The sequence below is a fragment of the Geotrypetes seraphini genome, chromosome 1 (assembly GCF_902459505.1).
Source record: "Geotrypetes seraphini chromosome 1, aGeoSer1.1, whole genome shotgun sequence".
In the NCBI taxonomy this organism is placed as follows: Eukaryota; Metazoa; Chordata; class Amphibia; order Gymnophiona; family Dermophiidae; genus Geotrypetes; species Geotrypetes seraphini.
In genome coordinates, this window is record NC_047084.1 from 209,988,483 (window position 1) to 210,014,309 (window position 25,827).

The following is a 25,827-nucleotide window of genomic DNA, read 5'->3' on the forward strand; positions in this document are numbered from 1 at the left end:
ATGCAGTGGACTGTGAATTAAAGGTCTCAAATTCAAATCCCACTTTAACTCTTATACCCCCTCTTTTATAAAGCCCGGTAGCGTGGGTTGCTGTGGTAACTACCCCAAAGCCCATAGGGATTTAAAGGGCTTTGGGGCTTATGTCGTGTGGCTTTGTAATTGTGAGTCTTCCAGGAACAGCAACATACCTACTGCACTTGAACGTACACCATTTCTATTGACTTTAGGCTTGCACGTAGCTTATATATACAGTAGATATTTTATTGCTGGACAAGCAGGCAGCCTATTCTCACATATGAGTGATGTCATCAGCGGAGCTGAGATGCGGAAGCTCGCAAGCAGACTTGCTTGAAGAAACTAGAAGTTTTGAGTCAACCGCACCGCGCATGTGCGAGTGCCTTCCCGCCCAGCGTAGGGGGCATCTCCTCAGTTCTCAGTTTTCCACGGAGCTGAGAAGTCCGTCTTTGACTCTCTGCGTTTAACTTCGTTACTTTGTGCCTTCTCTGAACCGCGGTTTGTATTTTTTTCTTCACAAATCACTGTTCTTACTTTATTTCTAGTTTTAAAAAAAACACAAAAATTCAATCTTCCGTCCGACTGCCGGGGCAGGCCGCTCAGCCGCAGCCCAAGGGCTTCGATTTTGCGGCAGCCATTTTTCCTTCTATATCCCAGCCTGTAGCGGGCTTCATGAAGTGTAGCCAGTGCCAGCGTGCGATTTCCCTTACGAACCCACATCATCGGTGCCTCAAGTGCCTTGGGTCGGAACATCAACCGAAGTCGTGCAAGCGCTGTACTATTCTTCAACCTCGAGCCCTTAAACGTCATCGTCTTTTGGTGGAGAAGCTTTTCGGGATGGATTCTTCCTCCGATCCCTTGACTTCGAAGGCGACCTCGGCCTCACCTTCGACCAAGACTCCTCTTGCTTCTACTGCTTCTACCTCGAGCCTCATCAGACCTTCGTCGTTTGCAGTGGCTCTCTCTTCGACGACATCTACTGTATCTTCCCCTGTTACCTCAGGTCAGATAGCTCAGGAGAAAGTTCCAGCGGTGGTGCTCAAAGTGCCTAAGACTTCTAAGTCGAAGCACATTTACACTGCCTCGGTGGAACCTCCAGCCAAAGCAGGTGGTCCGGTTTCAGACGTGGATCCATCCTTGCCGGCTTCTTTCCAGACCATGTTGGAGAAGCAATTCATTCAGTTCCTTACTAATATGGGGCCGAAGCTTCTTCCTCTCATCCAGCCTGGGAATTCTGCAGACTCCCACAAGGTCGAGTCGCTTCCTTTGTCTCACTCTGAGCTTGCACACTCTTTGCAGGGAGCAGAGTCTCTGCGAGTGTCTGGTCTGGCATCTAAGCACGTGAAGCAAGGAGCAGAATCTTTGCAAGTGCCTTGGCAGGAATCCTCACACTCTATACAAGGAGCAGAGTCTTTGGGAGTGCATCGAGGTTCCTCCATCAAGCTTCTGGAGCTTCGATCTACAGCCTCCAGTCCTATCCATTCTTTGGTAGCATCGGCTGCTTCTGTCTCCGATGCGAAGTCTCCTCGATCTTCGAGATCTGCTTCCAAGCACCGTTCTCATCGACGATCGAGGCCTTCAACAAGGCATACTTCCAGGCATAGTTCTTCTTCTAAAGAATGTCCCTCTTCCACTAAGCCTCAATCTACTCCTACTTCGACTAGACCGCCGACTCCTCGATAGAGGTCTCCACTTCCAAACCTCGAGGATGCAGCGTTTTCGATTGTTTCGTCCAAGTCTCCATATTCTTTTGATGCCTTTTTTCCTGCCGAAGCTTCATCTTCGACCCAGGCTGCTTCGACGTCCTCAAGTCCTGCTCGAGGCAAAGCATTGGCAGATCAGCTATCTTTCTCATCTTTTCTTCGTCAGATGGCTGTTGACTTGGATCTTCAATTAGATGTTGGTTCCAAAAACTCTAAGGAGTACCTCGAAGTCATGCATCTACCTCAACCTCCGGCAGAGTCACTTAAGCTTCCTCTTCACAAGCTTTTGTCTCAGACTTTTGCCAGATGCTTGGAGACTCCTTATACCATTCCAGCTATTCCAGGCAAATTGGACTCTAGGTATAAATCTGTACATTGCAAAGGGTTTGACAACTCACAGTTATCTCATCAATCCCTGCTTGTGGAGTCCTCCTTAAAGAGGTCCCATCCTTCCAAGGTTTATGTCACCATTCCTCCTGGAAGGGAAGGGAAAACTATGGACAAATTTGGACGTCGCATCTATCAAAATTCTATGATGTCCTCTAGAGTCCTAAATTATAACTTTAATTTTATTACTTATTTTGAATTCCTCATAACTCTTACCTAAATTTCTGAGTTATTTGGATACTCAAAAACACTTTGAATTTCAAGAAGTCATTGCTTTTTTATCTACTTCAGTCATCTTATGATGCCTTCAAGTGTCTGCCCAGGCAGCTGCTTGCTCTGTAGCCATGCATCGCCTTGCCTGGCTTCATACCATTGACATGGACCCTAATCTTCAGGACCGCTTGGCTAATATTCCTTGTGCAGGCAATGACCTCTTTGATGAATCTATCGAGGCAGCGACCAAGAAATTGTCTGAACATGAAAAATCCTTTGCTTCTATTGTCAGACCTAGGCCAAAGCCAGCTCCTGCCAAAACTACATGTCCTCCTATATATCAGAGGCATTTTGCTCCAAGGGCGGCTCCTTACAATCGCCCTCCTCCTAAGAAACAGCAGCCTCAGAAGCAACAAAAATATCAACCTTCTGCTGCACCTAAGGCTTCACAGCCTTTTTGACTGTCTCAAACAGAGCATAACCTCCATTGTTCTGTCTCTGACTTCTCGTCCCCCTATAGGAGGTCGTCTCCAACATTTTTACCACCGATGGATGACAATTACATCTGACCCCTGGGTACTGACCATCATCAGAGAAGGATACTCTTTTCATTTCACTCAGGTTCCACCCGAGCTTCCTCCAAGAGAGTATCCTTCCACTCCTTCCCAGACTGCCCTTCTTCTTCAGGAAGCTCAAGCTTTGCTTCATCTCCATGCCATCGAACCAGTTCCTCTGCAACAGCAGAACAGGGGGTTTTACTCCTGTTACTTCCTTGTTCCAAAGAAGATGGGCGATCTGCGGCCCATTCTGGATCTCACGTCTCTCAACAAATTTTGGGTCAAAGAAAAATTTTGAATGTTGTCCCTGGCATCCCTTTATCCCCTTCTCAAGCAGAACGACTGGTTATGCTCTCTGGATCTCAAGGAGGCCTACACTCATATTCCCATTCATCTGGCCTCCCGTCAATATCTCGGATTTCAGGTGGGGAATCTGCATTATCAATACAGAGTGCTGCCCTTCGTCCTGGCTTCATCTCCCAGAGTGTTCACCAAGTGCCTGGTAGTGATAGCAGCAGCTCTAAGGAACCATGGTCTTCAGGTATTTCCCTACCTCGACGACTGGCTCATCAAAGATTCAACATCTCAGGGGGTTATTGTAGCGACCCAACGGACTACCTGGTTCCTACAAAGTTTGGGATTCGAAATCAACTTTCCCAAATCCCAACTTCCGCCCTCACAGAATCTACAATTCATTGGAGCTGTTCTGGATACTATCCAACTCAGAGAATTCCTTCCACAACAATGTCTGGAAGCTCTTCTTCAACTCTGTCATACAGTGTCTTCCCACTCTTCCATCTCAGCGAGACACATGATGGTACTCATGGGTCACATGGCCTCCACAGTACACATGACTCCTTTTGCCAGACTTCACCTCAGAATTCCTCAGTGGACCCTGGCATCTCAATGAACGCAGGTTTGCGACCCACTTTCTCAACATATAACAGTCACTCCTTCATTGAAGCAGTCTCTCCGTTGGTGGATGCTCTCTTCCAATCTCTCCAGAGACTTGCATTTTCAAACGCTCCCCCATCAGAAGGTCCTCATGACAGATTCTTTGACCTAAGCTTGGGGCGCTCATCTTGATGGTCTCCGTATACAAGGCCCTGGACCAGTACGGATCATCAGTGTCATATCAATCTGTTGGAACTCAGAGCGATTCTCAAGGCTCTCAACGCTTTTCAACATCTTCTTCACGTCCAGGTAGTCCTCATTCGGACGGACAACCAAGTCGCCATGTATTATGTCAACAAACAGGGAGGGATGGGATCTGCCTCCCTTTGTCAAGAAGCTCTGAAGGTTTGGGACTGGGCAATCCGCCACAACACCTTCCTCAAAGCTGTCTACATCCAAGGGGCGAAGAATTGCTTGGCGGACAACTTGAGTCGTCTTCTGCAACCTCACGAATGGACACTCCATTCCTCGCCTCTTCATCACATTTTTTCACAGTGGGAAATGCCTCAGATAGACCTCTTTGCAGCTCCCCACAACTACAAACTGCCTCAGTTCTGCTCCAGGATATACTCTCCTCATCACCTCAAGGCAGACGCTTTTCTTCTGGAATGGACAAATCTCTTCCTCTATGCATTCCCTCCATTCCCTCTCATTCTCAAGACTCTGGTCAAGTTGAAGAACGATCATGCCACCATGATTCTGATTGTTCCTCGGTGGCCGAGACAACCTTGGTACTCCCTTCTACTTCAACTCAGCAGCAGGGAGCCATACCTTCTACCAGTTTTTCCTTCTCTGCTTACACAGAGTCAGGGATCTCTTCTTCATCCTAACCTGCAGTCTCTACACCAGACAGCTTGGTACCTCTCAACATAACTCCTCTTCAGTTTTCTCAATCTGTACGAGACATTTTAGAGGCTTCTAGGAAACCTACCACTAGCCAATGCTATCACCAAAAATGGACTAGATTTTCTACATGGTGTTTTTCTCATGATAAGGAGCCTCAATATTCTTCCTTATCTTCTGTCTTGGATTACCTTTTGCACTTATCCACTTCTGGCCTCAAGTCTACATCGATCCGAGTCCATCTCAGTGCAATTGCGGCTTTCCATCATCCTATTGAAGGAAAACCCCTCTCTATTCATCCGGTAGATTCCAGATACATGAAAGGATTTTTCAATGTCAAACCTCCTCTCAAACCGCCTCCTGTGGTTTGGGACTTCAATGTTGTCCTTGCTCAGCTGATGAAGCCTCTATTTGAACCAATTGACAAGGCTCATCTGAAGTATCTCACTTGGAAAGTGGTGTTTCTCATCGCCCTCACTTCTGCTCGATGAGTCAGTGAGCTGCAAGCTTTGGTTGCTGATCCACCTTTCACGGTGTTTCATCATGACAAGGTGGTCCTATGTACTCATCCAAAATTCCTCCCTAAAGTGATATCAGAATTTCATCTCAATCAATCTATTGTTCTTCCAGTGTTCTTTCCGAAGCCTCATTCTCATCCTGGAGAAGCAGCTTCTGTAGCTTTCCTCAAATCAGCCTTGGATGCAGCTTTCTCCACCTGCTTGGCAGTTTTCATGTCTTCACTAATGATTACTCCCAAATCACGTTCTGCCCTAGTCCTAGCTAAGGTCTCACCATTCAGAGTGTAAGTTCTGCACGGGTTTTTGCTGCCAATTGCTTGATTTTCATTCCTGTGTCATTCTTGATGATATCCAACCAACAGGCCTTTGGTCTCTCCTGTTTCCTTTTACCACCGACCTTTCCGAGTAGCACTTCCTTTTCTAGTGAATTCGTCCTCATCACATGTCCAAAATAGGTCAGTTTCTGTCTGGTAATCTTGCCTTCCAGGGACATCTCTGGGTTTATATGATCAAGAAATCTTTGTTGGTGATCCTAGCTGTCCATGAGATTTGTTTCTGGTACTTATCCTGTTTGGACTCTCAATTACATTACATTTCATTAAATTAATGATTTCTATTCCGCCTTTACCTTGCGGTTCAAGACGGATTACACAAGAGTTGTTATTATAATGAGAAGAACATATTGTTAAGACATTAAGAAGTACTTAAGGAATAGTTTGAGCATTTTCTAATTTGTTAAGGAGTAGTTGGTAATTGGAGGAGGAGTTCAAAGCCTGTTTGGATGTGTTATATTGGTTTTATGTATTTTTTGAAGAGTAGGGTTTTTGTTTCTTTTTGGAAGGTTTTGTAGCCTGTGGTCGAAGTCAGCTGATTGGTGAGCTGTCAGTCCAGTTTAGCTGCTCTGGTGGCCAGTAGGTTGTCATACATTTTACTTCTTTTGACATTTTTGGTTGGTGGGTGTGTGAATATTGTGTGGGTTCTCCTGTGTCTGGTTGAGGTAGATAGGGTTAGTCGGTACCTCACAAATTCATTTTCACTCACCACTAGTAAATATACTAGACCAGGGGTGCCCAATACGTCGATCACGATCGACTGGTCGTTCGCTCAGGCAACCCCAGTCGATCGCAGAGCCGGGTTCCCTTCCCTTCTGTTTTTTTTCCCCCTCCTGACTGGTCCGCCTCTTGAAGAACGCCGGCCAATCATAAGTCAGCTCGTTCAGTCCCTGCCGCCCTCCAGGCCCCCCAGGCTGCCGTTGCTGGTGGAGGAGGAAGAGGAGTCCTCGGCGCAGAACAGACAGCAGAAGGGCGTAACGCACTCTCGTCCTTCTAGCGGTGGACGTGCTTGAAGGAGCGGGGAAGGGAGTCGGGTTTAGGTAGCAATCGGGAGGGGTGCTGGTCATGCAGCCGCTGGCTGGGGACATGTTGATGTAGTCCGCGCAGGACAGCTTGCCCTTGTTGCTCTCCACGGAGAGTTTGGGGTTGGCCCTGTTGGTCCACATCTTGCTGTAGCCGTTAGGCAAGCAGCTGCCGCTGGACGACATCTGGCTTTCTCCCTGGCCTCCCGGTACTTTAGTAATTCTTGCAGGTTGCCATTGGCCTCAGGAGCTGTCTTCCCTCTGCCGCGGACCTGTCCCTCCTCTGAGTCAGAGGCAGGATCGGGTCAGAGGGAAGACAGCTCCTGAGGCCTATGGCAACCTGCCAGGATTACTAAAGTACCAGCGATCCTCTCTGCAGGAATTAGGTAAATGGATGTGGGAGGGCAGGGAGGAACATGCAGGCCTTCCGAGGGGGTTGGGGGGAGGGCAGGGGCAGGCCTTCAAGGGGTAGTGCAGGCCTTCAGAGGGGAATGTGCAGGCCTTTGGGGGGTGAAGACCTTCAGGGAGACAGGCAGACAGGCAGGCCTTCAAGGGGTGGGGTGCAAGCCTTCGGGGCCCTGCTGTGGAAGTACACGGAGGGAGGGAAGGGAGGGTTCAAAGAGACATGCATATGCCGGACTTTGGGGGGGAAGAAATAATGGGTCTAAAGCAGAGGATTGGGAGAGAGATGGTGGATTAGGGAGGGAAAGAACAGAAAGGGAGAAAAGTTGGACACAAGGGATGGTGTGGAGGGGGGAAAGAGATACTGGATAGGAGGGTAGTTGGGAAAAGAAAGGGAGAGATGGTGGACCCTGGGGTGGTGGGGAAGGAGGGAGAGATGCTCAATGAAAGGGTAGTTGAGAAAGGTAGATCTGTGGATGGAGATGAAAAAAAGAAAAGATGCCAGACTTCCAGGGGAGGGAAGGGAAGGGAAATGGAAGGAGAGGACAGAGATAGAAGATGGATGTTTAGCACAGAGAAAGAAGAAAGAAGGAGACCCTGGCAAGCAAATTATCAGAAGACAACCAGAACCTGGGACCAATAAGATTTGAATAATGTCCAGACAACAAAGGTAGGAAAAATGATTTTATTTTCAATTTAGTGATCAAAATGTGGCCATTTTGAGAATTTATATCTGCTGTCTATATTTTGCACTATGGCCCCCTTTTACTAAACCGCAATAGTGGTTTTTAGCGCTGGGAGCCTATGAGTATCGAGAGCAGCGCAGGGCATTCAGCGCAGCTCCCTGCACTAAAAACCGCTATTGCGGTTTAGTAAAAAGGGAGGGGGTATATTTGTCTATTTTTGTATGGTTGTTACTGAAGTGACATTGCATAAAGTCATTTGCCTTGATCTCTTTGAAAAAAAACCCCAGAATATAAATGATAATTAACATTTTCTCTGCGTACAGTGTGCTTTGTGTTTTTTTAAATTTTATTGTTGGTAGATCATTTTGACTTGGTCATTTTAAAAGTAGCTCGCAAGCCCCAAAAGTGTGGGCACCCCTGTACTAGACATTCATATGCTAATTTTACTTTTCCATCTGTTAAGAGGATGTAAATTTTAAAAGTACCATCTTTGTCTTTCATCTTACCAGGCAGCGTCCTGGGATAAAGATTTAAATCTCTTAATCATGACTTCCAGCACTTACATGGATTTTAGGAGGCATCTGAAAACTTATCTGTTTACCAAATACTTAGGCAATTAAGTTAATGTTAATTTATCTACTTGTTTAAATTTCTTTTTTGGAAAGCGCATAGGTCCTGTGGTAAACTTCACAGTCCTGTAGTACAGTGTTCTTCAACCTTTTTACACCTACGGACCAGCAGAAATAAAATAATTATTTTGTGGACCGGCAAACTAATAAGACTGAAATTTTTTAAAACCCCATTGCCGCCCTGTCCCCGCGAGCTCGGACCCGTTAACCATCTGATCCCATCTGCACAAGCCTCAAATAGTTATGATTTTATATTGAACATATTTTATTAAAGTATAAAAAGAAACAATATTCTGTACAATTGTCATTTTATAAATATAAATAATACAGGGCAAGGATCAACAAAACCTCCGTCTCCCCTCCCCTTCACATATATTCCCTCTATTATCAAGAAAACTGAATAAGCCAAATTATAACAGAATGCTACACAAATATCATGCTAACAGAATACCGCAGTCACACATGGCAGGAATGGTGTTAGGGGGAGTGCAACTAGGGCAACTGCCTCCTGGTCAGAGAGAGCCCTAAGCCAACTGGAAGCTAAAGATACACTGCCTGGGCTTTGCATTCCCCAGTTATGTCTAACATCAGCTCTAGCAGGATACATATTTTAAATCTGATATATTCTAATCACAAGATAGAAATAAAATTATTTTTTTCTACCTTTTGTCGTCTCTGGTTTCTGCTTTCATCATCTTTTCACTCTCTTCCATCCAGCGTCTGCCCTCTGTCTGTTCAATCCAGCATCTGCCTCTTCCATCCACTGTCTGCCCTCTACCCCTCCCCCTCCCATATGGTATGTGCTTTCTTTCTATGCCCCTCTCTCCTACACCAGTTCTAGTATCTTTGTCCCCTTTCCTTATTTTTCATCTGACCCCCCTTCCCAGCATCAATCTCTCTCTACCTTGTCATTCCTCTGTCTCTCCCCTTTCCCTCATCTGATCTCTCCATTCCATCCTGACTCCTTCCCCTCCTCTAACCTCCCTGCCAGCTGTTTCCTTCCAATGTTCCTCCTCCCCTGTCCAGCAGTACCTTCTCCCTTTCTTCCTCCCCTTATCCAACAGTAACTCTCTTCCCTTTCCCTTCTTCCCTGTCAGCAGTAGCCCCTTCTCCTCCCTTGTCCAGGAGTACCCCTTCTCCCTTTCCTCCTCCTATTATCCAACAGTAATTCTCATTTCTTCCCTTTCCCTTCTCCCCTGTCAGCAGTAGCCTCTTCCCCTACCTTGTCCAGGAGTACCCCTTCTCCCTTCCCTCCTTCCCTCTCCAGCAAATATTCCCTGTATGCTAGCAGCAGCTCTGTGTGCTTTTAACTTCGGCACACAGCTGCCCCTAAGCAGTATTTTAGCGCGGTTTCATGAGGCAGCCTCGGGGCCTTTGGTAGGCCGGCCCGCTTCGATGATGCGATGTGGGCCGGCCTACCAAAGGCCCCGAGGCTGCCTCATGAAACCGCGCTAAAATACTGCCTAGGGGCAGCTGTGTGCCGAAGTTAAAAGCACACAGACCGGCCGCTGCTTTTCTGGGGGTGCGGAGAAGTCGGTGGTGGCAGGCAGGAGTGCCGGCATAGCGACGGCAACAGGAAGTTGCACGTCAGCTGACGCCGGCACCTTTTGCTGTGGTGAGGTCCTGAATCTTTCGTGGACCGGCAAGATTTTTTTGCGGACCGTCACCGGTCCGCGGACCGGCGGTTGAAGAACTGTGCTATAGTATATAAGTAAATTGTAATATAATGTAATGTAATACTTAAGACTCCTTTTACTAAGCTGCGCTAGCGGTTTTAGCGTGCACTTAGCACATGCTAAATTGCTGCGCACTAGACGCTAACACCTCCATTGAGCTGGTGTTAGTTTTTGGCACGTAGCGCGTGCTAAAAACCCTAGCGCACCTTAGTAAAAGGAGTCCTAACTGTTCTGTTTGCTATCCCCCTTCCCTTCATTCCCCCTGAGCTTTGTATAAGATTATTGTTTTGTTTGTTGTGCAATTTTTCCAGATGTTGTAAACCTCTGTGATGTCTATGGAGAAAGAGAGGTTTATCAAAATAAAGACACAAACACACCGAACTGTTGGTTGTCTTAATGAAAAATAGGGTTGACAAATAATTGTCTTTTATTTTTCTTCTTTGCAGATGAATTCTAAATTTATAACAACAGGAGTCCTAGAACACGGTGGCATATTTGTGAGTGTTTTTACTTTAGAAGTCTAATATGGGGAATATTAGTATTGAGATTGCAGTACTGCAAGTGCTGTATGAATGTTGCACTGTGCTGTTGTTTTTTTTTCTTTTTTTAAATCTTTATTCATTTTCAAAATTACATTAAGTGTTAAATATTTTCATTCACAGTAACAATAAATACATCACTTATAAACAATCAATTGATACATTACATAAATTCTTATCCCCTCCCCTTTCCCATCTCTCCCCACCATATATTCCATTATCATATAATATATGTAATAATAAAATACCCCCTCCCTACACCATAAACTGATAAATATAAGGGAAACAATTTTACTTAATCCTTACAATATTTTGTTAATGGTTTCCACACATCCTGAAATTTCTTAAAATATCCCCGTTGTAAAGCAATAAATCTTTCCATTTTATAGATATGGCATAAAGAATTCCACCAGAAGTTATAATTTAATCTCCTCCAATCCTTCCAATTATATGTAATTTTCTGAATGGCAACACCAATGCTGTTTTAATGTCCATATTTTTTTTTTAATTCAATTTTCTATACCGGTCTCCCAAGGGAGCTCAGAACGGTTTACATTAATTTATTCAGGTACTCAAGCATTTTTCCCTGTCTGTCCCTGTGGGCTTACAATCTCTCTAATGTACCCGGGGCAATGGGGGGATTAAGTGACTTGCCCAGGGTCACAAGGAGCAGCGTGGGTTTGAACCCACAACCTCAGGGTGCTGAGGCTGTAGCTTTAACCACTGCACCACACTCTCCCCACTATTTCTGACACTGCATCATATTATTGCCATTACTAAGATTTAGTTTGCCTATCTCCAAATTTGCTTCATTGTTTTAACTGTGACTTATGCTGTCATTTGGTTATTTTACTGTTGTGCTGTGAACACAAATTGTTGATAACATGTTTCTAAAGTTGGTCCTGGAGTACCCCCTTGCCAGTCAGACTACTATCTTACCAAGCAGCCACCAAAGATCCAGAACTGAGTCAGCTGGTCAAAGCATCAGCCTCCTACGTGTACTTTAAGAAACTCCTAAAAACATACATTTTCCTGAAATCTAGCAGTCCTTCTCAGAAGCTACCTCAAATGCTAGCCTCGCTTGTCACTTATGACATAGCCCACTGATACTGGTCTGCTAGGCCTCCTTAGTAAAGCTCAGCTGCCTACCTCTAAACCAGTGGTCTCAAACTCAAAGCCTTTACAGGGCCACATTTTGAATTTGTAGGTACTTAGAGGGCCTCAGAAAAAATAGTTAATGTCTTATTAAAGAAATGATAATTTTGCATGAGGTAAAACTCTTTATAGTTTATACATATTTCCTTTTGGCTAAGTCTTAATAATAATATTGTAATTTATAGCTAAAGAGACATATGATCAAGAAACTGTTTTATTTTACTTTTGTGATTATGAGAAACATACCGAGGGCCTCAAAATATGACCTGGCGGGCCGCATGTGGCCCCCGGGCCGCATGTTTGAGACCACTGCTCTAAACCTTACAGTTTACCACTGTTGCCAAGTTATATGGCAGCCCCTTGTCATTAATCTTTCTACCACTTTGTAAATATACAGTATACAGTCAACCACCTTTGTAACTCCGCCGCTAATCTCCTTCTCGTATCTTATTGTAGCTCACTGGTCAGTTGTGCCTCTTTTGAAAACCGCATAGAACCGCAAGGCTTATGTGATATATAAATAAACATTTATGTTATGTTATTTTCAGGATATTTACAATGAATGGGCATAAGATTGGTTTGCACACACAGAGGGGCATAATCAAAAGAAACGTCTAAATTCGATTCAGACATATGGCGCTAGATGCCCAAAGTCGGCAGTGGTAAAATGTACATTCTCGAAAAATATGTCTAGAATATTTTTTTTTTTTCCAAAAATCATCTATCTGGACGTCCAGGCCATTGATCGTCCAGACTACCAGTACGTCTAGACCTCCAGTATGTCTGTCTTTATACCACTCTATTTTAATCAGTTAAAAGTACCTAAGCATTCATATCAGAACATGCTCCCACATTCAAACCATAAATTAACAAATAGGTCATATAAACATACTAAATCTAGTGCTTGCAGAAGGCACTTTAGTTCAATCACAGCATAAATATATTATGAATGTACTGCTATAACCCGTTCCGGGCTCCTGGGAAGGACGAGCTATAAATTGAAATAAATAAATACTATATCCATGTTATTGTGTGGCAGACTTTCCTCCCTCAGCTTAGGGTTATGGATAAGTCAATAACCTGTGTATACAGATGAGTTTTTAAGTTTGATCTAAATCTTTTGTGAGTAGGTTCTGCTCTAAGAGGCTCAGAAAGACAATTCCAAAAAGCTGGTGCTACAAAGGAAATAGTGCTCGATCATGTGCTGACATGTCTAGCCGCTGGATGGTGTTGGCATTGTGAGTCTGTGTTCAAACAGGGAACAGAGTAATCTCATCTTATATAAAATAATCAAGGAAGATAAGTACATGTAAGTGATCTGTAAATTGATAAGGGGTCACTTGTGCAGGGGTCGACTACAGGGCTCCTGGTCCGCAGTGTGCGAGGAGCAAATGCATATGTAATGGAGTGGTATAGTGGTTAGAGCTACACACTCAGCATCCTGAGGTTATGGGTTCAAATCCTGCACTGCTCCTTGTGACTCTGGGCAAGTCACTCAATTCTCCATTGCCCCAGGTACATTAGATAGATTGTGAGCCCACTGGGAAAGATAGAAAAAAATGCTTGAGTACCTGTTTAAAAAATCTATCAATCTCTGCTCTATATTCCCCAAATCCAAGTTCTACCCTGCACAGCCCACTCCTATAAAGCAATGACCTAGGCAATGTATTATACAAAAAAATAAAATAGAAGCTTCTATTTATAGTACAGTCTAGCACAGTGGCGTACCTAGGGTATGTGGCACCCGGGGCCCATCATTTTTTGACACCCCCCCCCATGTAAAAAAATATTTTTTTGTAATGACCATGAAACGGAATAAATGGTCAGAATAGAAACAGGCAGCGAAAATTTTCTTATATTCCAAACATAACATAACATAAATTATGTCTGAATTGTCATGACATCAGAAGTACATATGGAGTAGTTGCAGGTGATGCTTGGGACAGTTCTGATTGTGTTAGTTCGGTTTTATGTGTTTTTTGAATAGAAGGGTTTTTATTTCTTTTTGAAGGTTTTGCAGTATGTGGTCGATGTCAATTGGTTGTAGAGTTGGGGGTCGAGTGTTGCAGCTCGAATGGCTAGGAGGTTGTCGAACAGTTTTTTTCTTTTGACGTTTTTGGTTGGAGGGTGTGTGAATGGTGCGTGAGTTCTCCTATGTCTGGTTGTGGTGGATTGAATTATTTAGCTGAAGAAATTAGTTACCCCCTCATCCCACACACATTAATTCTCTTCCATTTTTGTTCCCATTATAAAAAACACTGATAAGTTCCCAGAAAAAAAATACATTAAAATAAGAAGTGAAAACAAAGGCCCCTACAGATGAGAACATAACATAAGAATAGCCTAACTGGGTCAGACCAATGGTCCATCATGCCCAGTAGCCCATTCTCATGGTAGCCAATCCAGGACACTAATACCTGGTCAAAACCCAAAGAGTAGCAACATTCCATGCTACCGATCCAGGGCAAGCAGACACTTCCCCTATGTCTTAATAACAGATTATGGACTTTTCCTCCAGGAATTTGTCCAAATCTTTCTTAAAACCAGCTACACTATCTGCTTTTACCATAACTTCTGGCCACTTCATTTTTAAGTTTAGATCTTTCCTTTCAAACAGAGAACTTGCTAGATGTCAAATACAGCACAAGGTAACTTCACATGGACTTAGCTGTGCAGGAAATGTGAATCTCCTCATACACCCACCATATAGTGCAAAAATGTGCAAAGATCTGTTTTTTTCTTTCGATCACTACATAGCCTAATGCCACACAAGCAGCGCTGTTACAAACATATTCTGTAGGTCAATGCTAAGGATAACAAAGTTTCCTTCCTTGGACCAGAAGGAGATACTGCTAAACCACTGGAAGAGATCCCAAAACAACACCCAAAGACCCACTCAGTGTGTGAACCAGTTGAGTGGAGTGGACTAACTGGGGGGTGGAAATGGGCCCGGAGTTTGCTCAGCAGAATTTCCCAGACCACCTCTTCCTCTCAACACATTGACACGCTGCCACCACCACCACTAGGAACACCTCACTGGGTAGGCCAGCTATGCTATAAACTTTATAAAACACATTATTATATTTTCTTATAAAGCACATATTTTAACTGAACTCTCTGACATCCTCAGCCTTTCCATTCACAAAAATAGAAGGAAGAAAAGTTCCCATTTCCTGCTGTCTCATGTCCCCGGCCTATACAATATTTTTTTTCTGCAGACCCTTCAAAAGTCTGACCAAATCCTCGTTTCACTTGCATTATAAAGTACTGAGGATGCCATCTCTCCCCAATCCCAGGTCCTAAAGTCTAAGACAGTAGCGCAAACTAATGCTGCCAGATTCAGGAAAAAAAATTTTGATTCGATTCAGCCTATTGAATTGGTTTTTCAATTCGATTTTCCTGCCCAGTTGGGTGATTTTTTTCAAAACTCCTGGTGGATTTTTCACCCCCTTTGACTTCTCCTAATCACACTGGCGCTGTGGTGTAAATAAAATAAAGAAACAAAAAGGACTTTTCCTCTCTCTGTTAAATCCTAGCTCACGTTTGCAGTCCAACACCAGCTCTGGCAGGATACACATTTCAAATCTGACATATTATAATCACAAAACAGAAAATAAAATTAATTTTTCTACCTTTTGTTGTCTGGTTATATTTCAAATCTTGTTGGTCCAAGGCTCTGGTTTTCTTCTGATAACTTGGGGTCTCCTTCTTTCTTCTTTCTGCATGCTAACCATCCATCTGCCAACTCTGTCCTCCCTTTCCATTTCCCTTCCCTCCCCAGGAAGTCTGGTATCTTTCCTTTTTTTCATCTCCCTCCACAGATCCACCTTTTCTTAACTACCCTTTCATCCGGCATCTCTCCCTCCTTCCCCACCACCCGAGTCCACCATCTCTCCCTTTCTTTTCCCAATTACCCTCCTATCCAGTATCTCTATCCCTCCTCCACACCATCCCTTGTGTCCAATTTCTCTCCCTTTCTGTTCCTTCCCTCCCTAAATCCCATGGTCCATCATCTCTCTCCCTCTCCTCTATTTTCAGACCCATTATTTCTTCCTCTCCCCCCCAAAGTTTGGCATATGCACGTCTCTTTGAACACCCCCTTCCCTCCGTGTACTTCTAAACCAGGGTCCCCCCCAAAGGCCTGTCCCCCCTTAAAGGTCTGCCTGTCCCCCCTTGAAGGCCTGCACCCCCCTTGAAGGCCTGCCCCCCCCCTTGAAGGCCTGCCTGCCTGTCCCCCCCTTGAAGGTCTGCACCCCCCCGAAGGCCTGCACCCCCCCGAAGGCCTGTCCTCCCCCCCTTGTAGGCCTGTCCCCCCCTTGTAGGCCTGCCTTCCTGTCCCCCCCCTTGAAGGCCTGTCCACCCCCCCTTGAAGGTCTGCACCCCCCCACGAAGGCCTGCACCCCCCTGAAGGCCTGCACCCCCCGAAGGCCTGAACCCCCCCCGAAGGCCTGCACCCCCCCCGAAGGCCTGCCCCCCCTTGAAGCCTGTCCCACCCCCTTGTAGGCCTGTCCCCCCCTTGTAGGCCTGTCCCCCCCTTGAAGGCCTGCACCCCCCCAGACCTGTTCCCCCCTTGAAGGCCTGTCCCACCCCCTTGTAGGCCTGTCCCACCCCCTTGTAGACCTGTTCCCCCCTTGAAGGCCTGCCTGCCCCCCCTTGAAGGCCTGTCCCTCCCCCTTGAAGGTCTGCACACCCCCCCAAAGGCCTGTCCCCCCCTTGAAGGCCTGCCTGTCCCCCCCCCCTTGAAGGCCTTCCTGCCTGTCTGTCACCCCCCTCCTCCTTGAAAGCCTGCCTGCCTGCCCGCCCGCCCCACCCCGAAGGACCTCTCGCCCCCCTGGCCTCCCCGCACCACTATGAAGCAGCACTACCTATGCTCCCGGCCTTGCCGTTCAGTCCCCCCCCCACCACCCCCGAAGGACCGCTCGCCCCACTGACCTTCCTGCACCACCTATGAAGCAGCCGCAGCAGGATCCCGACGTCAGCGATCTCTGCGCTGCTTAGGCACTGCTTCCTGTGCCGCGTTCCTGCCCCTCCTCTGACGTCAGAGGAGGGGCGGGACCGCGGCGCAGGAAGCAGCGCCCAAGCAGCTCAGGTATCGCTGAAGTCGCGATCCTGCTGCGGGCTGCTTCACAGGTGGTGAAGGAAGGTCAGTGGGGCGAGCGGTCCTTCGGGGGTGGTGGTGGGGGGAATGAACGGCAAGGCTGGGAACACCCCCTCATGGCTGGCACCCGGGGTGGACCGCCCCTCCCGCCCCCCCCTTAGTACGCCACTGGTCTAGCATACACATGAGCGAGTCAGAATTATAGATAAGTTATGCAGCTTAGAAGAATGAAAGGCACTTAGGGAAAAGGTGTGGCTCACTGGTAGAGCTGCTGCCTCTGCACCCAGAGGTTGTGGGATCAGATCCCAGTGATTCTCCTTCCTTGTGACCCTGGGCAAGTCACTTAATCATCCAGTGTCCACTATTTTGAAATGCCAAAGCCACAAAAAGGCAGTATACAAGTCCCTTTTCCCTTATCCACCAAGTAGAGGAAACACACATTAAGCCTCACAGATAGGCTGTGAATACTAGCCCAAAGCAATAACAGCAAGATATCCTGGAAAGGAATGCGGACAGCAGGAACAGGGAATTCCAGATGAACACAATGATGTCCTCCAAGTCTGATGTCACAGTGACTGGTAGCTTACTGTTAGGAAGTACAGCCTTCTTTATATAGAGGGAAAAGGTTTTGTACCTCTCACTTTTCACAATGCCATGTTCTGGAAGGTTCAGGAAATTCCAAAAAGGGTGAGATCTTGGCAGGTCACACATGACCATGACTTAGCAGTTCTGTCACAAGGTCAGAAACGTGATGGTGTTGCAAGATCTTGTGCACATTACATCAGCTCGATTCAGTTCAATTCGGCCAGTTACATGTAGGTGAGAGGTGGATTTAGCTGCAACATGTCCTTGACAATACTGATTGAGCAAGAAGTAGTAGATGAGAGATGGACTTGGCCGAAATATGTCCTTGACAATATAACAAGAAGCAGAAGCAGATATTCTTGTGTGATGAGCCACAGGAAACTGGTACCCACTCTGATATGTGTTATTTATTCAAGGAGGGATTCAATCTTTTCTGTTAACAGCTCCCCAAATTTGGAACTCTCTTCCTCTCAATATAAGAGAAGAAAAATTACCTACTAAATTTAAAGGCCTACTAAAAAGCTGGCTGTTTAAGGACGCCTTTAACTGACCCTTTTCATAATCACATTATCTCATTCCCTGAATTTATCTGGACAAGAAACACTGTTAAGTAGAAATTAAGTGGGTACCATTCCCCAACCTTTTGTTTCCTTACCCTTCCTTTTTATTTATTTTCGAATTGTATTTAATCCATTTTCCCCCCTCCTCTTCATCAGTATTTTTACGTCATAATTGTCTTTAATGTCCTGTTTGTTGGAAATTTTTTATTTTTTCTATTTTTAATTTTGTAAATCGCATTGGATTTGGATACTGCGATTATATCAAATATTTTAAATAAACTTGAAACTTGATCTAGCTCTGTACTCTCACACACAGAGGGGTGTCGGTATGAATTGCCGTATGAGTAAAGAACAGAATTTTGAACTGGATCCTATATTGGCTAGGGAGCCAATGGTTCTGCATAAGTAACAGTTTCAGTGAGTCAAATCAGTGAGCATGACATAGAAGGCAGACTGTGTTTTGAAGTATCTGTATCCACCTCGAACTGTTGTTCCTCTGGCGGTATATAAGAATAAAATTATTATCATTATCATTATTATTATTGTTTTACTGCTGCTCTAGGGCCAATCAGTGCTATTTAACCAGGTAGGAACCTGAACTAAGCAGGTCAGGAGGGTATATTTAGTGGTACTTAACTGGGCAGTAGCATTAAATATCCATTCTGATTGCTACAGTACAGTTCAGGTAGTACAGGGCGAGTCTGAGTAGAGGTGTGAGTTATGTATACACCAGTGATAGTCAGTGCATAGCAAACTGTGAAGTAGGACCACTGAAATAAAAGGCCTATCTTGACCTAGTTAGCTATGCAGGTACAGCATTGAACATTGGCCATTCCTGCATGATTTCCACGTACCACTGCTGGCATGGATATTCAATGCTGGTATCTGGATATGGCTCAGCATTGAATATTTGACTCTAAATTAGCAAGTGATTGATGCCCACCTTGAAGGGTCTCCTGAATTCTTTCCTAGATTCAGTTCTGGCCACCTGGCCAGTATAATGTGGTTTCATTAAACAGCACCCAATGTATCAGGAGGATGCTGTTTTCCTCAGAAAAAATATATTTCCCTCCTGCTAGCCATTTTGGTGTTCTCTTTAAGAGATTCACTAGAAGCTGCTGCCCATGGAGTCTGAAAACATTTTTTTTTAAATTTATTTAATTCATTTCCTATCTCGTTGTCCTCAAAGAGCTCAGAATAGGTTACAGGTTGAACATACATAAAAGTCAGTTAGCAAGTTATGATTTGCCATAATTACTGTACAATTTATGATACAAGTTTTTATCCTAACTTGTTATAGACTAGGGGGCTCATAATCAAAACTTAAACACATCTAAAAACCCACCCAAGTCAGAATGAAGGCCCCGGCGGGGAAGGCCGCAAAGCAGCCCGTTCAAAGCGCTACCGCCGCTGCTGTTTTTGGAAGTCTTGGAGCAAAAGTATGTCGGTCTCACAGTGGGAGATTGGTAAGGTTCTGCTGCCCAGGGGGATGGGAGGGAGGGGGATAAAAAGATGTTGCAGAGGGAAGGCCCGGCCCCGGTGGGGAAGACCGCAAAGCAGCCTGTTCAGAGTACTGCCACCGTAGCTGGGGTGTGGGGGTCGCTGAATTGACGAGTCTGATCTTTATTAGCGAATCGGGGAGCACTAGTGTCAGGAATGGAGTTGGGGAGTGTCAGGGACATTTGGGAGGGGCTTCGGGGGTCGATCTTAACTAGGGCTTATTTTTAGGATAGGGTTTATATTAGGAGCATCTTTAAAAATCATGCTAGGGCTTATTTTTGGGATAGGGCTTATTTTCGGGGAAACACAGGTCTTATTTTCAGGGAAACACGGTAGTACCAATATACATTTTTTGAAATTTATTGATCATGGGCAGTGGAGTTAGGTAAAGAGGTATGTTTTTATTGCTTTCCTAAAGTTGAGGAGTCCTTCAAAGGATCTGAGGTTCAACGTGGATAAGTGCAAAGTGATGCATGTCGGTAACAAAAATCTCATGCACGAATACAGGCTGTCCGGAGCGGTACTTGGAGAGACCTCCCAGGAAAGAGACTTAGGAGTTCTGATCGACAAGTCGATGAAGTCATCTGCACAATGCGCTGCGGTGGCAAAAAGGGCAAACAGAATGCTAGGAATGATAAAGAAGGAGATCACAAACAGATTGGAGAAGGTTATCATGCCGCTGTACCGGGCCATGGTGCACCCTCATCTGGAGTACTGCGTCCAGCACTGGTCGCCGTACATGAAGAAAGACACAGTACTACTCGAAAGGGTCCAGAGAAGAGCAACTAAAATGGTTAAGGGGCTGGAGGAGTTGCCATACAGTGAGAGAATGGAGAAACTGGGCCTCTTCTCCATTGAAAAGAGGAGATTGAGAGGACACATGATCAAAACATTCAAAATACTGAAGGGAATAGACTTAGTAGATAAAGAGAGATTATTCACCCTCTCCAAGGTAGAGAGAAGGAGAGGGCACTCTCTAAAGTTGAAAGGGGATAGATTCCGTACAAACATAAGGAAGTTCTTCTTCACCCAGAGAGTGGTGGAGAGCCGGAACGCTCTTCCGGAGTCTGTTGTAGGGGAAATCACCCTCCAGGGTTTCAAGACTAAGCTGGACAAGTTCCTGTTTAACTGGGACATACACAGGTGAGGCTGGACTCATTTTAGAGCACTGGTCTTTGACCTGGGGGCTGCCGTGTGAGCGGACAGCTGGGCACGATGGACCACTGGTCTGACCCAGCAGTGGCAATTCTTATGTTCTTATGTGGGGGCACAGTAAGCTGTGCGCATAGAAAGCCACTTTCAAGTGCCAGCAAACTGGCAGTTACATTGTGTAGACTGCCATATCTATAAGAAGCACAAAACACCATTACTTGCACATGTATTTGGAAGCCCAAAGAGCACCATTACCTAGATCTCAAAGCAGTGGCAGTCCACCACCTTCATGTGCAGGTCATGCTGTGTCTTGCTCTTCAAGTCTTGCTGATACTTTCTAGCTGCCACTATCTTCATGTGCAAGTGGTGGCATTTGACTCCACTCACATATTATTTGTTGCATCAGTTTTGTTTTTTCTATATGTCAGCTTCTGGGGGTAGAATTTTATAAAAAGCTGTAATCTCAGTACACTTTTTGTGAAATACTGTCACTAATCTGAACATCACGACTTGAATGTCCTTTTCCTGACCTAGATGTTATCTCCATAAACTGTGGCTTTTTATGTCATCCATGTTTAATAATGTTTATTAATTTTTAGTTTAAAAATGTTTAAAACAAAAATATGTGTTTTCAAAGATGGAGTATAGTTGATTGCCAGCGTCAGAACTTAATCAAATATGCATCAGATGTGTGGTATTATAGTAAAATGTTTGAAATGGGTCTTTTTTCAGAATTTTATGAAATAATACAATATACAAATTCAGCAGCGAAGTTTGGTCCACTGTTTAAATAGTACCAAAGGATAATAGAAAATCAATGGAAGTACAATTCTGGAATTACAACCCTAACAATTGCTGTAATTTTATTGAGCTTCACATAGTTCTTATCTTTTATTTTTCTAGGGTTTGGCTGAGGTGAGCTGTAAAATGCAATTTAGCCTGGTAAGACATTCCCTTTCTTTATAGTAAAATCTTTAAAAGGTGCGAACTATCTGATTGCAATGTACATTCCTGGATACATTACAGCTGATTTTCAAAGGAAAATCAAAGGTATAGTCCAGGGGTAGGCAATTCTGGTCCTCGAGAGCCGGAGCCAGGTCAGGTTTTCAGGATATCCACAATGAATATGTACGAGATGGATTTGTATGCACTGCCTCCTTGAGATGCAAATCTATCTCATGCATGTTTATTGTGGATATCCTGAAAACCTGACCTGGCTCCAGCTCTCGAGGATCGGAATTGCCTACCCCTGGTATAGTCCATACAGCTTCCTCTGAGCCACCAATCCAGCCACAAAAGAAATATTTTGTGATGAGGATTTTACAAGCCCTAGTCACATGTTAGATTTTCATGACACAATATTTAGATATATATTTATTGCATACAAATCTAAATTTTTACTGTACAAACCAGGAAATGAACGTCTAACAGGAAAAAAAATGTTCATATGGCAAAGAGACATGTTCTGGGTGTGTTATGAAGGGGCCAGAGGTCTTCTCATCCATTTGGCACTTCTTTTCTCTCCATGTCCACCATCCATATTCTCTCTGAATCCCTACTGACCCAGAATCATCCCTGTGTCCTTGTCCCTATCTTCCCTCCATGTTGAACATCTCCCATCTCTGTGTCCCTGCTCGTGCCCTGTCAAATATAACTCTTCTTTGTCCTTATGTCCCCCCTCATGCATCAGCATGTTTCCTTCTCTCTTCCTTCCTGTCTCCCCACCCAAAGCCAGCATCTCTCCCTATCTTTTCTCTAACTCTGCTCCCCCCAGGGGCCAGCAAGTGTTCCTCTCTCTTCCCTCGCTCTTATTCTGTATTCCCTTTGCAGCACCTCTCCCTCTTCCTTCTTTCCCCACAAGTCCCGGCATCTCTTCTCCCCTCCCTATCTTGAAATATCTTTCTTACCCCCCTTCATCTTTACATCTACCCTGACATCTCTTCCTTCCCCCATCTTGACATCTTTTATCCCCCCCACTATCTTAGTATTCTTTCCTCCCCAATGTACCGCACTGAATTAGAGAGATCCTCTGGATTAGATGGATCCTGATCTGATGGGGGAGATTGACCAAATGACAATTCTCCTACCCAAAGCCTGAGCTTAAGAGCCCTCTGATGATGTCACTCATTTTTTGAATCCACCATTCAGAGAAATCCAAACACTGCTTGGGTCTCATATACTGCAAGCTTCCAGAAGTTACTGGAACCCAAAGGCTAGGCTTCCAACTGCCTTCTGGAGATACCCAGTCTGCACATTCTCTACACTTTGTTTACCCTTTTCTCCATTCATTATTAGTGCAGATCAGGTTTTCTCATACCAATCATCTTTTCTGACAGGCAGCCCTAAGCGTAGGGACTGCAGCTTCAATAAATCCCTTTGCAATTTAGACAGCAATGATAAGAGACACCTGCTCCCACAAAATATTATGTTAAACTCTACATTTCATAGGCAAGGAAGACTCATATACCAAATCCTGCTATCTCCTGGTGCAAAAATATACCCCAGGCTACAACTATACTAGGAGATATCTTTCATTAGACTACTGTAAATAAAGATATTTATAATCTACAAGTCAAGCCTTCAAAGTTGATTCCTATGAAATTCCATGAGAGACTCCTGAGAAAAATTTTTTAAAACCTGAGATAGGAGGAAATATTCTGGTCAAAAGATAGAAAACAGAGGGTAGAAGATGAATAGTGGAATGCCACAAGGATCTGCACTGAGACCGATACTTTCAACATATTTATAAATGATCTGGAAATGGGAACAAGTGAGGTAATTAAGCAAGCCCGAGCTGATATCTGTCCCGTCTGGACTTTTGCCATTGGGATTATTTAAAATATGCTGAGGCAACAGAGCTGCTTTAGGAAATTGGACTTCTGCCAGACTTATTTGATTTTAGTTTTCAATTTTTTTCTTCCAGTTTATGAATTATTTTAAATTTTATTCTTTTGTTTTTACCCCTATTCTTTTTATTTTATTAACTGAATTCTATTGTTTAACGGTTCCTCCCTTCAATTCCTTTTTACATATTCCTTTAATTCATTTAGATATCATTTACATAGATGGTGCTCCTATCTGTAAAGTTAAGAATTTCTATGAAATATTCTACATGCTTTTCTCTTCCTGCCCTCCTTAGTCCTCCCTACCCTCTTCTAACCCCTTCCTCTGTAATGTCGCATAGGTATGTGCGACGCACAAATGGAATAAATAATTAATTAAGAGGCCCTTTTACTAAAGCAGGGGTAGGAAACTCCAGTCCTCGAGAGCCGTATTCCTGTCGGGTTTTCAGGATTTCCCCAATGACTATGCATGAGATCTATGTCATGCACTGCTTTCAATGCATAGTCATTGGGGAAATCCTGAAAACCCAACTGGAATACGGCTCTCAAGGACCGGAGTTCCCTACCCCTGGACTAAAGGGTCCTAAGCCCCTAACATGGGGTTAGTACATGAGAATAGGCTACCACAAAATGAATTTGTGTGTTTTGTGATATTTTGTCTGAACAGGGTAACTCATGTGTTAACTATTTTTAAACACCATTATTGAAACGGTTCCATTGGCTACCAGTAAAATATTGAGTTATTTATAAAGTCCTTGTGTTGAAATTTAAGATAGTTCATTTTGAAATCCCTTGGTACTTGACACAGGTGTTAAAAGTATACCACTCATCAAGATCTTTGAGGTCAGAAGGGATGCTATGATTAGTTGGTGAACTGCTGGCAACTGTACATTATGAGAAAATCAGGACTTCTATTATTCAGTGGCAGGAGTATTGTTATGGAATAATTTGACAGAACCCCTTCGCTTGTTATCTGACTTACAGGAATTTATGAAGGTTTTGAAAACAACTTTATTTGTAGAGGCTTTTTCTTAGCATGATTTTATGAAGAACTTTTATGAATGTAAATTATGTTTCATGTTCCATTGTCATTTGATAGTTATGTATGTATTTTTGTGAACCGCTTGGGTGTAAACGGGCAAAAATAATTTTTAAATAATAAATACTATACCTTCATCTCCCTTAGAATTCTAAGCTTTCTTCAATTAAGATACAGTCTTCATCTTCACAACCTCCACTGGGAGGCTGTTCCATGCATTCACCATTCTTTCCGTAAAAAAGTATTTTCTGATGTTTCTTCTGAATCTATATTCGATGTCAACCAAATTTGGGTCAGTTCAAACAGCTGGTGAAATGACATTTGTTTATTCGAGACAGATGATGTAAGGGATTTATGATCTGAACTCTCCAATGTTTTCTTTATTTTGATTGTTGTTTGCTTTAACATTATGTATATACTTTTTGTACATTGCATTGGTATAAGGCGGTCTATAAATTTGAAATAAATGAAATAAAATCCCCTTTCATCCTTATCCTATGCCCCCCTCATTCCAGAGTTTCCTTTCATAGAAACATGATGGCAGATAAATGGCTCATCCAGTCTCCCCATCCACAGCATCCACTATCTCCTCCTCTTCACCTGAAAGAGACTCGCCTTATGTGCATTTATGCTATATAGGTATTTAAATGTCTCTATCATAACTCCCCTGCCTTTCTTCAAAGTATACATATTGAGATTTTTAAGTCTGTCCCAATACACTTTAATATGAAGACCATTGACCGTTTCAGTGGCCATCCTCTTGACCAAATACGCCCTATTTATATCTTTTTGAGGGTTCAGTCTCCAGAATTGTATACAATATTCTAAATGGGGTCCCACCAGATTCTTATACAGGGGCATCATTACCTCCTTTTTCCCACTAGCAATTCCCTATGCACCCAAGCATCCTTCTAGCTTTTGCCATCACCTTTTCTACCTGTTTGGCCACCTTAAGATCATCACACACTATCACATCTAAATCTTATTCTTCTTTTGTACACAAAAGTTCTTCACTTCCTAAACTGTGTGCTCCCTCTGGTTTTTACAGCCTAAACATATGACCCTGCATTTCTTAGCATTAAATCTTAGCTGCCAAATTCCAGACCACTCTTCAAGCTTTGCTAGGTCCTTCCTCATGTTATCCACACCATCAGGGGTGTCTACCCTATTGCAGATTTTGGTATCATCCACAAAGGAGCAAACCTTACCAGAGAGCCTTTCAACAATATCACTCACAAAAATGTTAAAAAGAACAGGCCCAAGAGCCAAACTTTTCAGCACACCACTGGTAACATATCTTTCCTCAGGGTAAGCCCCATTTACCGTGTTTCCCTGAAAATAAGACAGTGTCTTATATTCATTTGGGACCCAAAAAAGGCACTAGGTCTTATTTTCGGGTAAGGCTTATTTTTTTTCATG

General features: G+C 44.1%; 1 protein-coding gene across 4 annotated transcripts in view; it reads left to right on the top strand.

Moving 5' to 3' along the window:
• The window catches only part of LOC117360706, a 205,139-nt gene that overhangs the window by 169,558 nt on the left and 9,754 nt on the right, over positions 1-25,827 (top strand). For all 4 annotated transcript variants that reach the window (XM_033944957.1, XM_033944948.1, XM_033944971.1 and 1 more), the window contains 2 exons: positions 10,384-10,434; positions 21,430-21,468. In XM_033944957.1, the coding sequence (XP_033800848.1) occupies positions 10,384-10,434; positions 21,430-21,468 (90 nt within the window). The remainder of the gene's footprint in view (positions 1-10,383; positions 10,435-21,429; positions 21,469-25,827) is intronic.